Consider the following 18,318-nt stretch of genomic DNA (forward strand, 5'->3'; position numbering starts at 1 on the left):
TAAAGTCAAAGCTCATGTATTATTATGCACTACAAAACATGATTAAAATCAAAATAAACAACTCTTAACGGTGTCAATTAAAATCGGCAACATCATCTGTAAAGGATTTGTCACATAAAATGCCTCACAGGACTAGCTGTAGTATGAAGTCTACCACTAGATGATGCTCTAGTGAAATGTTTACACTTCGCTCTTTATCAAGCGCTCTAGTTTCAGGCGGAAGTGTCGTGGGTTTTGTTTCCTCCTGACCCCGCCGTGACCCCGGAAGTGCTTTGGCCTCAGGAACCGGCGTGACTTTCACACTGACATCCAGCGGGGAGCGTGTGTAGGAGCCGCACAGACACACTTTAGATTAACCGGTTGATGGTTTCAAAATGCAAGTATTAAAAGCAGGACTGATTTTGAGCCAGCGACATTTTAGAAACCCGGGAACCTTAACTATAAAACAGGTACGTTAAAAGAGGCAATGCTACATATATCACTTTGGCCACTCAGGCTGCTACGATTACGATGAGATGATATAACATTTGCTGTGATAAATGATGTCTGTGGTGTAAAGTAACAAAATAATTGTAACCCAGGATCATTTAAAATCGCAGTTACGATGCAGTTTGCTGACGTCACATCAATTAAGCAATGTTCTGTTATGGACCCAGTTTCTCAAGTTGGTTGCGTTTACTTTTATTGCAAAGGGGGTGAATTAAAGTGATCATTTAATGACAACCTTTCAGAGGAAGACTTTTTACAGTGTCTCTATGTGGTCTATGAGGACCCGTTAATAAAAACATGATTTGCTTCTTTCTGCGGCGAGTATTTATGTCCCTGTCTTTTCCTCACTCGTTTGGTTGCCTTGATGGGTTTTAAACCGGTGTGTGGGTCCCTTCAGTCTATCACTTTATTAGTTGCTAATTTTCCTAGCTTTTTGGAAAACTGGACTTTCGCTAACCTACGCAAACAGAAAAAAACGTTAATCATTAATAAGGTTCAGTAAACTAAGCAGACGCAAAATCCCCCTCTTGTACAAAATCAGTAAAATACTCTTTTGAGGATGACACTGTATACAGTTCATTGTTGACCCCTGTGTCGACCTTGCAGGTCCCAGAACAGCAAGAATCAGAACATTAAATAGATGATTAAAAACCTTGATCAGTAAAACATGAATAATAGAAACCTTAATTTATAAGGTATTTTATAAGGCTGTTGATTGGCCTTCAAATGAGACGGGTAACCCACCGATGTCATGCAATAGCATTGGGTTAGGTCTCTAAAGTTGTCACTGCAATGCAATATCACAGTTCAGAGTAAAGATACTGAATATTATTTAATTAATCACCATATCTTTATTAAATGAATATTTGGATGCTGAAATGAAAATAGGATAAAAAGGAAAATCAGAAATTCAGTATTCAGATCAGTGTCTTGTTTCATTCCTTCACTCCAGGTGTTAATAAACAGCTGCAGGGCCTGTTCCTCTGGCATCGTCCCAAATGAGCGAATCCGGAACATCGGTATTTCAGCCCACATCGACTCTGGGAAAACCACTCTGACAGAGCGAATCCTTTACTACACGGGCAGAATTTCAGAAATGCATGAGGTACGGTCATCATCCTGTTTTATGTATGAATTGCTAAGGGTGTACTGACAGTCCGAAATCTGATTTTACACAAGTGCCTAACTGTATTGTTGGGATCGTTTACCAGCTTTAGTGGAGGTGGGGTGGGAAGGAAGACCAGGCATACCTGCTGGTGCTCAGCATAGATATGAGCAGAATATAGAATGTAGAATGGAAGAAAAGAAAGCCAACTCCTCAAAGGATGAATAAACAATACATTATTGTTGATTTCCGGAACTATTCTATTTTTTCACTTATCTTTTTGTAATTTAAAAACAATGATGATACCGAGCCAAGAAGAAAACAAGATTTTATCAAGGTGTTATTGTTTGTGTTTTTCTCAGGTAAAAGGAAAAGATGGGGTTGGAGCCATCATGGATTCTATGGAGCTGGAACGACAGAGAGGCATCACAATCCAGTCGGCCGCGACCTTCACCATGTGGAAGCAGCACAACATTAACATCATAGACACCCCAGGTAGAGCACGGGTTTGTGGGAAATGGAGACCGGATCAGACTCCATTGTTTTCCTTGCTTTCTTCTTGACGACCCTCTGTGAATACATACTTAAGATGCATCAATTGAGAATGTAAACCACATCCTCCTTCATAAAATATGGTACCAGCAGCGCTGTGATGGGGTGACTGATTCAAGAACAAAAGGACAGCCACTGCGAGTGTACTGTGCGTCTTTTGACCAGTGTCTGTGTCCCCGCAGGTCACGTGGACTTTACTATAGAGGTGGAGCGCTCCCTCAGGGTGCTGGACGGGGCTGTCTTGGTGCTGTGTGCAGTCGGGGGAGTGCAGTGTCAGACCATGACTGTAAACCGGCAGATGAAGCGCTACAACGTGCCCTTCCTCACCTTCATCAATAAACTTGACCGACTCGGGGCCAATCCCACCAGGGCCCTCCAGCAGATGAGGTGCACTTGACTGATACTGTTGTTGACTAGCCTGCCTGGCCGTGAGATTACTCTAGAGGGCAGTGTTGCTCCATTGCAGGAAATCCAGTTCCATTAGTCACAGACCGTAAAGATTTGCGGTTGGTGATTTTACTGTTGTAAAAGGAATTAGATGTCACACTTCCTGACCATTTAATGTACAAATGCAGTTTTAGGTGTAAAGATTTAAGCATTTCATAGAAAAGGGCAAGGCAGTGTTTCATTTTATTTTCATGTAAGTTTTCCCACACCTTTGTCTGTCAGAGTAATGGATGTGTTGTGTTTGGAAGGACTTAAGGTGAGAGCACAGTGACAAGATGTCTGCCCCAGGCTTTTCCCACTTTATTGTCAAATAAATAATATATGTTTTGTCAGAAAATCGGCAAATATTACCAACACATTAAACTTTTTTTTTTTTTTTCTTTCCCCTCTCCCTTGTCATAGAACCAAGCTTAATCAGAATGCAGCTTTTGTGCAAATCCCAATGGGACTGGAAGGCAATTTGAAAGGAATTATAGATCTCATTGAAGAGCGAGCCTTGTATTTTGAAGGACCGTTTGGGTAAGTATAAGCTGATGCTTCCAAGAATGCAAAATCGGTTGTGCACTATAGGTGAGCTTTACATTCATTTCCATATGAGGCTTGTTTGATATGCTTGTGTGCATAATAAAAAAAAAAAGTATTTTCTTTTACTTTCAACCAGCTTTTAAACCAGGCCCTGGGACAGATTGTGGCAGCCTCAATAAGTCTCAATAAGTCCTCAAATTTGGAGCAAACCAAAGTTAAATACAAGTATAGCTAATGTTGAGCCTTTAGAAAGTATGCTCCCACAAACCTCCCTGCAGCCCCTTCCTCAGCGGGTTTGGTCCTTCTGTGTCATGGTGGGGTGATGCCTACATTCCTCCTTCCTCCGCAGGCAGGACATACGCTATGATGAGATCCCAGCAGACTTCCGCTTGGAAGCAGCAGACCGCCGGCAGGAGCTGGTGGAGTGTGTGGCCAATGCAGACGAGCAGCTGGGCGAGATGTTCCTGGAGGAGAAGGTGCCCACAGTGGCCGATCTGAAGGTCCGTGTCTTCTTTTTTCCCCCTGTTCTCCAATATCGTAGCAGTCGATCCATCGTAAATGGGTTCCGGAGAGCTGTTGTTTAGCTCGTTCATGTTAAGGTCAACTCTGCCTGTTGGGCATTTATTTGGAAATCCAAGGTTAAATCATGTGCGAACCATATCAAGTGCTCTTGTTTTGTGTTGTAGGTGGCTCTTAGGAGGGCTACAGTCCAGCGCTCCTTCAGCCCAGTTCTTGTTGGAAGTGCCCTGAAGAACAAGGGGGTACAGCCCCTGCTGGATGCGGTTCTGGAGTATCTACCAAACCCCACCGAGGTGCAGAACTACGCCATCCACAACCAAGAGTAAGAGCTTTTCACAGTGTGTCGCTCAGATGCTTCGTATGCAGTCCTCTGCTTTCGATCGGGATTTAATTGGTTAAATAGCAAATCCCATTGTCTGAACCAAATATATTGTGCTGTAAACAAAAAGGATATTCTTTATGAACATTTTGTGCCTTGTGTATTCTCACTCTCATATAGTTAATTGGTTGATATTCCACTGCTTATTGGTTACAGTTACGTATATGTAAAAGGTCATACGAGTGCTCTGAGTAAAGAAGTCTCAGATTAACCCCATATACAATAATACATGGACTGTAATATGAAATGAAACGTAACATTGATCTCAAACTTGTGCTATGAAAGGGGGCAAAACATATTTATTTATCTTTTAAATTGCTGCCGGTAGCCGTGTCATAATTTCACAATTTCAGCCCGAACTTTAGATGTATGACTGTGATTCGCACAGTCCAGATGCATCGGGTCAGCGCCTCGGCTTCATTACTGTATTGATGTAATGATCCGAAGCAGACGTCTCTTCCCCAGGATTATATGAGCGAGAATATATTGCTTTTCATATTGCCACATCTGTCTTGTATCATAATAATGGCTCCCAGCTACTTACGCACACAGTCATTTTTCTAAGGCAACCAGAGACTCGTTTGCCTTATGCTTTATACGACAATTGTCTGTTCCTGTTTCGCTTGTGTGAATGATGTGGCCACTTCCTTAATAATGTTAGACTTATCTACAAAACATTTTAATTTTTCTATTGTGAAAACAGGGACTCAAAGGACGCTTCTAAATTATTAATGGACCCAACCAGAGATGGCTCCCAGCCATTCGTCGGTTTGGCTTTCAAGTTAGAGGTATGTTCGTTGTCTACAGACGGAACTAAGTGATAATTGTGGGCAAACTTCACCAGCTAGCTGAAACTCGAAGGGCTTTTGGTGTACAAAACATGTTAAAAAAGTTATATTTTATTCAATGTCTTCCCTGGTATACTTAGAGCACCTTTACTTTTTCCTTCAGATTGTCTAATTTCTATAAATACAACAGAAAGCCTTGATGGTGATGAAGAATTGAGAATGCATAATTGTGTAATCAGATACACATATTGAGATTGCGTTTGCTTCTTGGTTTTATTATTGATCAGACTTAGACTGGGATTTATTCAGATGTGTGTGTTTTATCTCTCAGTTTAATTTGTGGTCTCTCTCGTGGCCGCTGTGGCGATAGGCTGGGCGTTTCGGCCAGTTGACCTACGTGCGGGTGTACCAGGGGGTTCTGAAAAAGAGCGAGTACATCTACAACACCAGGACGGGCAAGAGGGTGCGCGTGCAGAGACTGGTGCGCCTTCATTCCGACCAGATGGAGGTGAGTGCTGGAGCTGGCAACAGGGCTCAGTGGGTTCGTGGCGTCTGTCACAGCTTGGAAAATAATGTTAAAATCATAAAATACATCGCAAAGTGTTTGTACAGAGTTCTTGTATTTGAGCCGTGACACTCTTTTAAAAGGTGAGCCATACAGAATAGACTACTATTTGCAGTCAGTGCTTTAAATGCCTCACAAATTCAACGTTCCTGTTCAGAAGCTAGGGCAAAACCCTCAAAGACTGTACTGTTTTATCAGTATAATGGATGACGTGCGAGGAGCACTTAACTTGTTTCTTATTTGCAATAGTATTTACTGTTTATGTTCCCCAGTAATTGTGGGAGACTAATGATGTGCGGCCGTCTTCATCATCCTAATCAGAGACCGAATGTAATCATCAGAAGATTAATTAGTTTGACATTCCTGCGAGTTTACGGCTCAAGGGTGAGCAGCCGTGCTTTTGCAATCCGCAGTATGTCACCGGAGAGAGAGAAGGCAACGCGTGAGGTATAAATAAAAATGTGATAGCGGCCTCATTAAAAAGAGAGGGGACAAATTTCTTTCTTCACCTACTGGTCTCAATGGGAAATGCTTTGGGGTACAGATGCACAAATTAATTATATCCAGCTGCATCAAGCCTTACCATTAAGTTTTCATAAAAATATCCCCTCTTTTTTTTGTCCTATTGGGATTCGCAGGCCATCTGCTTTAGAATTGGGTGTCAGTGGCTAATGGTGCTTCTGTACTAGACAGTGGGATTAGCCAGATGTCCGTCTGCCCTTGTAGCTGTATTTCCCTAGAGCACCCAAAGGCCTTAATATGAGAAATGCATTGTTTTCCTAATTCCTATTAATAGAAATGTACAGTACCAACAGATGTTTGAGATTTTGCTTGCTGATTTTTTTTTTGGGGGGGTTGTTCTACTTTAAGGTGGCAAGGAATTAAAACGGAGTATGTGGCCACAACCTGTAGCCTTCCTACAGACATTTGTTTTGGCACATAAAATGATGAGCTTGAATTTTTTCTGTAATTGGTACTCGTTTTTTCATTTTTCAAAAGATGAATCGGTGTGCTCTCCAGGACGGCTGGGTTTCAGTGTAGTTTTGCTCCCTGTGTACAGGATGTAGAGGAGGTGTATGCTGGGGACATCTGTGCTTTGTTTGGAATCGACTGTGCCAGTGGGGACACCTTCACTGCCCGAGCCTCTTCCAATCTTTCCATGGTAAGAGAGAAATTAATTTGTAAATCATAAATGTTACTCCAATCTCTGCCTCTTCTCTTTCTTTCTCCCTCCCTGGTTTTGACCTTAGAGCTCAGTGGGTAACTGCACAAGAAGTTCCACACCTGCTGTTCTTGTACCATATTCATAAACACTTCTTATTTGTTCCTCTCTCCCTGGCAGGAATCTATTCATGTTCCAGATCCAGTGATTTCAGTTGCAATGAGGCCTGCGAACAAGGTGAGCTTTGATCACGCTGGCTGCCGGTCATGGATTTTGCTTTACCCTGTCAAAACTCCTCATCTCTCCAGGCAGCCTGGCGTTGTCAACCGTTACAAATGAGCTAAAGCAGTGTATTTGATCAAGTTAATGGAGTGAAAGCCAAGATCATTCACTATTTACAGTAGATCATACTGATGGGCCACGAAAGCTGCTTGACATATGATTGCAATTGAAGCATTTGTAAAGTGTCCTATCAACATGTCGTCCAGCTGAGCAGATGGGTCCTGTCTGCCCCAGTGATTAGATGTTTCTCACTTTACTTCTGATAAAACTTCCCCTTGGTTTTGAACCCGATTCTATTTTGACTTTCTGAATGAATTAAAAAATCTGTTGCTTGGGTAAAATAGGGAGTTTTTGGGGAGGGTGAAGTAATGTGTGCCTGCAGTTTTAAATCAGTGCTGATTTGCTGCTCCTGGGTTTTATTAGAATGACTTGGACAAGTTCTCCAAGGGCATAAACCGGTTCACGAGAGAAGATCCAACGTTCAGAGTCCACTATGACACGGAGAGTAAAGAGACTATCATCTCAGGAATGGGAGAGCTGCATCTGGAGATCTACTCCCAGGTACGTGTGATCATTTAGGAGCTCCTTCTTCATGCAAATAACCCCCCCCCCACCTGCTTTTTATGCTGAACAATTTGGATTTCTTTTTTTTATTATTTGTATCCAACTGTGGATAGGGTGGGTGCTGTATTGTGGTATAAAATTTTCACTGAAATGTCATGCTTTCCTTGCTGCCATGTAATCTGAATGGCACCAGTATCGTTTTGGTACCCAATGCATCTCAGTTTTTTTTCTTCAATCTTTGCTAGTTCTATTATGTATTAGGGCTGTGTTAATAACAATAAAATACATTTAACAATTGATCGCAACAGTTCAATGACAGAAACCTCGCTTCACAAACTTTACGACCCCATATAGGTTAATATGGCAATCTACAGCTTTTTATGAAGGTTTCGCAACAATGTGCTCATTTATCTGGAAAGCTGAAAACACTTACCATTTTTTTCCTGAATTGCCTTCAGAGAATGGAAAGAGAATACAGCTGTCCTTGTGTGATGGGGAAACCTAAAGTAGCCTTCAGAGAAACCATCTCATCAGCCACACCGTAAGTGCTGTTTTCATTGCGCTAATCACAGTGTGGGACAGTAGCATGTTCATGCAGTGTTATTAGCTGGAGACCACATAGCCCAGCGTGTTAATATATTTCTTCATTTATTAAAAATTCGCCCCATATAGCTGCAACACAATCAATTTTAACTTCCTTGCAGGCCATTAGAGTATGACTTCCAAATGTCTTTATTTTTTTATTTTTTTATCTCTATAGTACAAATATATTGCAAACGTCCCTCAGCTTTACAAAATAACACATTGATTATATGACGGCAAAAGAAAACGGAGTGAAAAGTTGTATATGCTGCCGTTCGTCTTGCTGTATAATAGGGATTTCAATCACCCACCTGCTCCCCCACACTAATAATTCTTCTTCTTGCTGCACTACTATTGCCAGTTACAGTGTTCCTTGGAATTCATACCCAAATGTGATAAGCAGGTTAAAGGATAATTGTTGTGCACATTCACTCCCACATAGGTTTATACAAATATCATTGCTTTATTCATTTTCTGCTCTGGACAAATTAATTTACCAGATAATTGTAATTATAAATGCATTATCGGGACATGATTGCGATCCGCTGCCTGGTTATTTAAATGTTAACCAGTACAGCATTAATTACATTAGATTACACTGCGGGATGCATTAACGGCTGTCCACGGTGGCAGGGGTGGTCGAGTGTTTTTTTGGTTGCAAGGTGCACTTTGTCACTTTTACTCCTGTTGTTGGACTCCAGGAAGCCTGGATGTGCCACTGGATCATTTCCTATAACACACAAAGAATTTGGACGGATTAATTCTAAGAAAACACATTTTTCTTTATTTTTTTTTATTTTTTATTATTTCTTACCTGTGATATAAAGTCATGCAGGAGGACATCATAATCAACCAGTAGGCTGTTTTCTTCTGACTTCTGTGACAGATACAAACTTGAGTGTGAAAACTTAGAAGAATGATGAAAGAAAATATCATAAAGTCCACAATTTCACTGTGCTTACTGAAAGCATATATTAAGCTGTAATTAATGTTCAGGGACTTTCTTGCATCTCAAGGTGTGAATTATGATTTGTGCTTTACATCATGCTTCAAATCACTGAAAATGCATCTTGACTTGAACTTACCTGCTGTTTGACACTGAGTATTTGGGCCATATTGTACAGTGTACTTTCATTACTCTCCTTCAACATTACAAAGCTGGAGGCCAGAATCCCCAACTGCCACCAGGGCTTCATTTCCGGAGCAATAAAGCCAAAGCTGTCTAAACAGAACAAAATGGAAACAATCACTGTCATGACCACAGCTCTTTAATTTTTTGTTTTTAGTTTTATATATATATATATAATTATTTTTTTCCTATAGTGCTCACTAGTCTGAAGTACTGTCAAACTTACAGTCAAACAGAGTAGCTGCCTATAGGAATAAAACAAGCCATGTCAATGTAATAGACATTTCTGACTGTTTCAATCAGTATAGTAGTGTACAGTGGATGTGAGCTGCCCACTGTGTGGGTGTCTCTGCTGTTCTGTAACTGCCCTTCACTCAAACTGAAATGAAAACTGTACCTGGAATGTACTCCCCTTCCACAAGCTTAGTGCTCTGCATGACTTGGTGGAAGAAACTGTTCTCTGCTTCAGATGTGTTTACTTTAAGGAGGTCATCGCAAGTGCAATGAACTTCTGGCGTTTTTTCCTCCTCTGTTCTGTTGAAAACTATTTCCGCCGTGCAGATTCCTGCAGTTTTCTAGTGGAAGAGAATAAACAAATGGAAAGAGCTGTGAGGACAATAGAACCTACTGCCTTGTGAAAAATCGGACAAAAACTTCAGTAATGGGGGCCCTTGGAAATACAATGAACGTGTGTCCGTGATTCTGTGCATTTAATCTAAAAACAGTATCTTAAAACATTTCATTATGACATTCTACCCAGTGTAACTAAAACCAAACTTAATCATTTATGCTGGAGTACAGTTTACCTCTTTTGAGGAAGTGTTATTATTATTACCTTCTGCATTTCTCATTTGGTAGGTAACACGTGGTCTGACTTACATTGCTAATTGCGTCATCCACTGCAAATGTCATGTTGTATTTTCCACGCCCCTCAGGAAGTTCCTAATAAGAAAATTTAGTGAAATACTACAAGAATGCATAGACTAGCAGAAAACAACATGATTTTTAATTATTTATAAAGCTTTACCATTTAGAAAACTCAAAAAAAAAAAAAAAAACTTCAGAAAGTAAAAATTAAAGCTTGTATTTCTTTCCCAGTGGCTTCTGGCTTCTGAGTGCATTGGTATACAGAGGTAGATTTTCTTTTCTTTTTTTTTTTTTTCTTTTTTTAAACATATTTGTGGCTCTAAAACCTAAATTTATCCTGGAGATGTGGGAAATCAATCCAATTCAAAGCAGTGTCTAGTTTTCAATGCTTCATAATACGAATACAGCAAACAGACCAGTACATTGCAAAGTAAATAAAGATGTGGCTGGATGTTAGGCAAGTGGATGTGCTCTTACCTCTAAAGTGGCGCTTTTAATGTCCCGAATGCTAAAGAGTTTGAACGGGGACCCGTAATGGTAATTCAGGTAATGCTCTGCCGCTTTGGCCGCCCGGCGGGCTTGGTAGTAGGATGGATTGAGCTCCACCACAGGCATGGCTGTATTCACCTGGTTGGACTGGAAAAGATGAAGGAAAATGATCTGTTTCTGCTTAGAACTGGGTGTGTCCACAAATACATAGACTTTGAACTCTGTGAAAATATTTTGCAATATCTTGAGGGCAAAAAACATTAGCAAGCCCAGGTTGTGTAAAACTCACAGCTGGAGTTGTTACAGCAGGAAAGACCTACACAGGGTTGCTTTCCGTGCCTCGGTTGCACTGCCTGGTGTAACTTCCTGTTTCTGTAGGGACCTTGCCAAATCATTGACTCAAAGATGGCCTCTTTAAAGAAACAGGCACCTTTTTATTTTTTCTTAAATCCATCAGAGATTGTTTTCGTTTTTCCAGAAGAAACCCAAGATACCATGGGCTGGGTTCTTGTAATTCCCACAGATATTACTTTTTTGTAGCGTATCATGTATTTCATGTAATTTCAAATTTTAACTTTCTGTAAAAGTATTTTTGAAACCATAATATATGTTGCAGTTTTAATATTTGCAACCTTTTTCTGTACTTTCAAATTAAAGCTGCCACCAGATGCAAAAAACAGTAATTAAATATTGTGTGTATGTGTCCCAATTTCAGGTTTGATTTCACACACAAGAAGCAATCCGGGGGAGCAGGGCAGTATGGTAAAGTAATAGGAGTGTTGGAACCCCTCGAGCCTGACAGCTATACCAAAGTGGAGTTTGTGGATCAAACCGTTGGCACTAATATACCAAAGCAGTTTGTTCCTGCAATTGAAAAGGTAACTCCTTTTTTTTTGTCTTGCACAGGTAATGTACCTGAAAGCTTGTAATGATGAAGGAATGATGAGTCTTTAAATACAGCAACTCAAGCAATATCTTTTAATAACAAGACAGGGGTAACACCAGGCTGTTTACAGATAATATAAATAGTGTTCAGTATTTGAAACCATACTTGCACCATTGACAAATGTATTATGACACAAAGGTGCTGAAATATTACATAGCTTCAGTATAAATCCTGTAGTTTGATACGTTCATATATTTATGTATTTTTACAAGAGGATGGAAATATCTATTCTGTTTTCAAACGAATGAAGTCGCCTACACCAGACGTTGACAAGATCAGAATGCTTTGCCCAGTTCTGAAGTGAGCACTGCTGAGTGGTGTGGATCTTTGCTGCAGGGTTTTCGGGAGGCTTGTGAGAAAGGCCCTCTGACGGGACACAAGATTTCGGGTGTGCGCTTCATCCTCGACGACGGCGCTCATCACATGGTGGACTCCAACGAATTGTCCTTCATCAGGGCAGGAGAGGGAGCTCTGAAACAGGGTGAGTGTGGCTGTCGCAGGCCTCGCGGACGTTATTCACTAGGTGAATTTGCGGTTGGTGGTTGGAAGGGAGATCATATGTTCTTATTGCTTTGCTGAGTGCTGCTGTTCTTTCCGATGGTGCAGCTATGGAGAAGGCCAAGGTGATTGTCCTGGAGCCTATCATGTCCGTGGAAGTGGTGGCCCCCAACGAGTTCCAGGGGCCGGTCATTGCTGGCATCAACCGCCGCCATGGTGTCATCACGGGGCAGGACGGCGCAGAGGGCTACTTCACTCTCTATGCTGATGTGAGTGCAGTGCAGACTCTCATGCCCTGCTGTCTGACTCGTATAACAAACGCTTCTGTTGTAGTTGACCTTTGGTCATCTGTGTTTCTCGCTGCTTAAATTGAAATCGCATATCCTGATATTGGTTCATTATCATTCACACAGGAAAGTCCAAATATGTATTAATGATTCTCTGGTCTTAAGGCTAGACAAATCAACTTTGACTTACTTGCCAGTTGTAAACAACAATGTTATCCTATCATGTTTTGAATAATAAGTTATAGAAAGTGGCTTCTGACAATACATTAAAACGCAGTAGAGTCTACTTAGCGATTAGTGGGTAGATCAAAGTTTTGATTTGTTAGCCCTTAGTCTTTCTGAACATTAATTAAATTCTGAATATTAATTTTATTTTTTATTTGTATAATTATATAATATAATAACCTTATGATATGGGTGGATCGGTCTTGGGTTTGAATTTTAACATACCTACAGAATCTGTAGGAATCCAGCCCTCTGTGTTTTTTTTTTTTTTTTTTTTAAAACGATGTGATGTTTCAGTTTTGTTTATTCCCCCCCACATTTTTTGCAGGTTCCTTTGAATGATATGTTTGGTTATGCCACTGAACTCAGGTCTTGCACAGAGGTAAGAAATCCGAGTTGAATCAATAACAATCCACAGGACAACGAAAACAGATTTAGTGGTTGCACTTTTTTGAAACCAGAATGGGCTAGTTCAAATGCATTTACTTGAACTAAAAGGTACAACTGTTATGCAGGCCAATAACGTGGTGTTGATCTTTTGTTTTGCTTCAGTTGACCCAGAATTGGCCATTTAATTTTGCCTCTCAAATTAAGTAACCACTGTAATTAAATGTGAAATGTTGTGCATGAGATGATTGTTATTGCTGATTGTGGTATAGGCCTAGATATCAATTTAATGTTTAATTTATTTTAGGGCAAAGGTGAATATACAATGGACTACAGCAGGTACCAGGAATGTTTACCCAGCTCTCAAGATGAACTAGTCAACAAGTATCTAGAAGCAACAGGTCAGCTCCCCGCAAAGAAAGGCAAGGCCAAGAACTAAAAATCCTCGTCATGTTTTGGAATTTTCCTTCTGTTCATACTTCTGAATAATGTGGACTGTGAGAACACCTGAACCTGTTGGGAATAGTCTCTTTTCATTGTATAGACACTGCAAAAGCATGTCATTTCAAGGAATAAATCTGATCAATATTCAACCATCAACTAGTCACCATGAAGAGAAAAACAATATTTGTCTGCTACAAATTAAACTGTATATTTTAGTTTTGTCTGTCCTTTCAATAATGTACTGTAAATGTGTGTGTGAGAGAGCGAGAGAGAGAGTGGGGTAGAAAAATAATCATGAAACCATTGTTGTAACTCAGCAGTTTCAGAATTTGTCACCCACTATCTGAATCTGTTTTACAGGAGTTGTATTCTCATTTTACTTTGCAATTCAAATGCTCATAATCCAGTAGTACATGGCACTGCTTTCAGGGACTTATTTTTAGACTGTGTTTCAGGGTGTACAGTAGAAGGTTATGTACTGTGTACAGCTTAGAATGTTGAAAATAAAAATGTATTATGTTAATTGCATTTTGTGTTTGTATTCACATAAAATCATAAGACAGCGGAATGAGATTGAGATCATAATCATTAAGCCTGCTAGGAATTGCTGTTACCATATACAAATCAAAAGTCTGACTCATTTTGATATTACTGAAATGAATGGTCTAAAAGGTTTTAAAATGAGTATTATATGTATTAAAAAAAGTAAAAAAAAAAAAAACTGGGGTGTTATTTTCTGACTTACCAAGATAACAAAGCTGTAATTACCTATTTCACACAAATCAAAGATTAAAAAATGAAAGCACAGTTTTCAAGTGACCCATCTTTTATTTTCGTATTTCAATATTAATGATTTTATAGGAATGTTCCACATGCATTTCCTACCTCCACATCTGAGGCTGGTGTTGGCAGTTTGTTCTCTGTGTCATCTTGACTTATCTATATACAAATAAATAGAATAAACATTGAATATTAGATTTGTTTTCCCTGTTTCAATTAAATATGAAAATGAAATACACATGGGAAAAGTGAGATATGCTTAATTAAGTTTATGCCCAATGTATTGTCTATTGCCACCATTCAGGTCATAAGTATCTGTTAAAATACAATGTTTTGTCTCACTATATTTCTTGCATACCATGTAACATTTCTCAATACAATATGATGAGAACAGTGCTAAAAAGCTGTGGTACAATCTGGGTGCTTACCTCAAGGAAGAACTCTTTGCCATCATCTTCTTTGTATATAACACTGTTGGGAGACTCGCTTTGAAGGTGAGGGGGATCTCTGTCTCTCTCTTCGGTTTGTAGCTCTGTCTGGACAGTTAGAAGTGTAGGGTGGCCATAAACCACTGGAAGTACGGCCAGAGCGATCCACAGTGCCCGGCCCATGTTTGTTTGGAATGAGGATTAGAGACCTTCAGAAACGTTCCAGTTATACCCTCTCTCCGCGTACGTCAGACCATCAGATTCCTCCCAGCGTTGATAAGGGTAAGTGACACTCTCCAGATCAGCTTTTTTGTTTTTTTTCTTTCTCTCCTTTCTTTCCTTTCATTTTAAACAAACCTTGGTCTCGCACTTCTGGAGGTTAAGCTGCACCTTTTTCCCCCCATCTGTTTGTCATTCTTGTTTTCAGGGAAAAGTAATGTAATACATACTGGCATAGACTCTTGGCTTGGTTTTCATTACTTTGCAAGCAGTGTAATTTCCTGCTGCTGCTGCTGCTGCTGAGTCGATGCCAGGGTTCATATCCAGATGTCAGAACTCAGGCCATGTCCGTTTTTTTGTTTTCATTGCCCCTATTCAGTTCTCAGACATTTATGTTTTTTCTCCCTCCATTATTCATGTCAATGTGTGACAAATCCAACATCTTCAGATCTGTCTTTTTCTAACTCCTGGTCTTGTTTCAAATTATTGTTTTATTGAAAACGGATGTTCACCAATTTTGCATTATTTGCTAAACCCTTCCGTACTTTCAGAAGTACACCAGATGTTTGATTTGGCCCGTATTTATATCAGATTTCATCCTTATTATGGACTAAAAGCTGCCATTGATTCTTAAACCTTATTTTTATTTTCATATTGTGAAAAGTTCCTGCTTCTAGTTTTGTGAAGCTTTGAAAGATATAGGCCATTTCCCTCTTTAAGAATACAAAAATGAATTGAAACGCCACATTTTTATTCACAGACTTAAGCAAAACCGCCAGTCTCCTTTGTACTGTGACTTTATATGAAACGCAATGGATAAGCTTATGCATACCTTTTTTAATGCTATTAAATTGTTACTTGTTCCTCATGTGGAGTGTAGTATAACCAAAAGTGATACCATCCTTAACTTTGACACCCTCCCCATGCCAAGCAACGTGGGCTTTGAAATAATATCAGTCCTCGCTGATTTGAAGATGTGAAAGGGAGAAGCAGATGTGTCTGTAGACGCTGCAGAAATACTCTGAGATGAATTCATCCTAATCAAGTCGAACAGGAACCCAGCTGCCATACAAAAAGATCACACATGGCCGCAGGGTCCTCCGTGGTCCATCAAGTCATAAATGATACAGTGGTGTGTAAGAAATAATGAATCCACATTAATAAATCCACTTTATAACAGTTCCTCAGCTACTTGGGGATTTTACGTTTTCTTATTCATTCATCACTTAAAACACTGGGATGCCAGACACAATATCAGAGTTTAAGCTAGAACACATTAAAATAATAATAATAACAATGGATTGAGGAGTGTACTTTTTTCTTCATTTTTTGCGATTGCATTTTAAAAATTGTTTCAGATGTCTGTATTATTTACACCACTGTTGAGCAGATCTACCCTGAAAAAGCGTTGCCTGCACACAGCTTTGGAAAGATGGTTCTCAACAGGGATTTACAACCCCAGACCTGGAGGGCACAATTTTATACTGAACTGATTAGGATTTTGAAAGATGCTTTATTGGTTCAGTAAAACAATTAATTAATTCTGTGACATAATTAAGACTGTGAGAGTGATGGGAGCTGTGTAAAGCCTGTGTAAAAATCAGTTACATTCTGTAAAAACACAGATTTTCATAAAACTTTCATAATGAATCTTCCCTTTATTCCCTTCATTTGTCCTGAATTATGAACTTTGCAATGCATATATTTTGTTAGATTTCAAAAAAAAAAAAAAGAAACCAAACTCGGTAAAGGCATTAAAAAACGGCTGACATTAAGCTTACCAAAATGCTACTGAAGTGGTGATCAGTTCTTACCTGCAGACAGTACAATAGATGTGTAGAAAATCACTTTTTGAGGCATGACAGAGCAAACCCCTTTTATTTGTGCTAACAGATAAGGGGATTTTATCTTGTAAAACACTGTCTGTAGCTGCTAATTTGGTGCTGGGAAATGTAGCTTTCTAGTGTAAATAGCTATCATTGAATACAAATTTTGACATGCTAGAAAGCTACTGGCAGAAAAAATCTGCTCTCCACACTACAGCATTGCTATTATTAGTGAGCTACTCCCCAGCACTGCTGCTGGTATTGGACTAAGATAAATTACAACCATTAGATGATAAAATGCAGTGTGTCTAGAAACACGGATGTCTGGAAATTGAATTCTTTATATTTCATTCAGTATCCTATTTTGCAAAGTATATCAGGTGGTTGTGGTGGTGGTGTTTTTTGTTTGTGCGCAAAAGTGTTTTTAAGATTGATATATATGTGTTCAGTATTTACATGTTAAGAACTTAATCAATGAAAGAAACACAATTGCCTTGATGGTTTCAGAGAGATATGATGAGCCATATTAATCCACTGTTAACTTCATAGGCTGCCTAGAGAACTGATGAGCTTGTCAAAATTGCTGCCAGTCTGAAATTGTCAGTTGACTACTATGAATTGCTTGGAATGAAACTCAACACGCTAGCTATGCAACAAGCTATGCAATAAATGAAGTTAAATATTGTTTCTGGGATCCATTGGCATCCTTATTTGTATAAATATTTTTGACATTCGGCAAGCACAAACAGAGAAACCACAGAAAAATTATTAATGTGAAAGATTTTACGTTGCAAATAGACTCCCAGGTTTGAATGAACACCTGTTTATTCTGAAACAATGTATCGCTCTGGTACAATATGAACCAGGTCAATGCTTATCCTTCCATTAAGCCTGACAGCAGTAGTGCTTATCCTTTATTTTGACAAGACCAGCAGCATTGGTCTGAGGAACTGCTGTCTTTTGCATACACACAATTTGTATAAAGGTGTCTGGTTCACTGAAACACTTTTTGTGAGCAGCAGTCTGGTTAGAACTCAGTCATGCTTAATGGGGTTCAAAACTGGGGACTGGAGAGGTTCATGTATGTTTACAATCTCATCTGTGTTGCTTTTGGTGTAAAAGACACTGCATTCTTGTCCTTTTGTGTTCATGATTGAAAAATATCTGCACAAAATTGGAATAATCAGGAAATGCAAATTTAAATAATCAAACCAGGTGCATATTCAATTCAGTATTAAAAATAGAGAAAATATGTAAGCAATATAAAAAAAGCATTTCAGATACTAATACTCCACTTATGTACCAGTAGAAACATTTTGAAATTAAAAGGTTTAATATCTCGTATCTACTAGGCAACTGTAGGGGATGTGGGGTGGGGGTGAGAATGAAGGTCTACAATGTATGACTATATAATCAGAGATTAGTGTGGATTACATTAATTCTTGTCGGATAACATTTTAAATCAGAGGGTCCGTTTATATGAATATGTAATTGAATAGGAATGAGGACTGAATTCTTAGAGGACTTTTTGTTAAGGTTTACCACTTGCTAAATATAGGATTACTACATGATTTACATGTCAGTCAGTAGTCGTTTGTTATGCAAAGGGATTGTTTGGTTTTATTACTTAATAGTACACTTTCTACAAATGATTCAGGGTGCTTTATTTGAGAACAGTGAGGTGACTAATCATACAAAATCCTTTATAATCAAATATGATTGTCCCAATGGGTTGATTGTGAAATCTATATATTATATGGACTTATTATCATTCACTATTTTACATAATACATGTAAAAGATGAAAAATGTGACATTTAAGTGAGTTTATATGA

General features: G+C 39.2%; 2 protein-coding genes across 3 annotated transcripts; one reads left to right on the plus strand and one right to left on the minus strand.

Annotated features, from left to right (window-relative positions):
* The first annotated feature begins 273 nt into the window (after positions 1-273).
* On the plus strand, positions 274-13,955 carry gfm1 (G elongation factor, mitochondrial 1). Its single transcript, XM_066709345.1, has 18 exons — positions 274-449; positions 1,442-1,594; positions 1,957-2,089; positions 2,329-2,533; positions 2,996-3,112; positions 3,468-3,618; positions 3,805-3,959; positions 4,720-4,804; positions 5,175-5,312; positions 6,430-6,531; positions 6,712-6,768; positions 7,237-7,374; positions 7,836-7,918; positions 11,160-11,322; positions 11,727-11,871; positions 11,997-12,157; positions 12,729-12,782; positions 13,095-13,955. The coding sequence occupies exons 1-18, from the start codon at positions 375-377 to the stop codon at positions 13,224-13,226; spliced, it is 2,247 nt and encodes a 748-aa protein (XP_066565442.1). The 5' UTR covers positions 274-374; the 3' UTR covers positions 13,227-13,955.
* Positions 8,086-14,843, minus strand: lxn (latexin). Of its 2 annotated transcripts, none has more exons than XM_066709346.1 (8): positions 14,440-14,843; positions 14,117-14,170; positions 10,433-10,591; positions 9,968-10,030; positions 9,486-9,663; positions 9,045-9,181; positions 8,774-8,866; positions 8,086-8,689 (listed from the first exon to the last, which is right to left on the minus strand). In XM_066709346.1, exons 1-8 carry the CDS (start codon positions 14,620-14,622, stop codon positions 8,570-8,572), a joined length of 987 nt encoding a protein of 328 aa, XP_066565443.1. In that variant the 5' UTR covers positions 14,623-14,843; the 3' UTR covers positions 8,086-8,569. The 2 variants fall into 2 exon arrangements, with proteins under 2 accessions (XP_066565443.1, XP_066565444.1); XM_066709347.1 differs by having other exon boundaries at positions 8,774-8,836; positions 14,440-14,839.
* Between the last annotated feature and the right edge of the window lie 3,475 nt (positions 14,844-18,318).

This window comes from Amia ocellicauda, chromosome 7 (genome assembly GCF_036373705.1).
Source record: "Amia ocellicauda isolate fAmiCal2 chromosome 7, fAmiCal2.hap1, whole genome shotgun sequence".
NCBI lineage: Eukaryota > Metazoa > Chordata > Actinopteri > Amiiformes > Amiidae > Amia > Amia ocellicauda.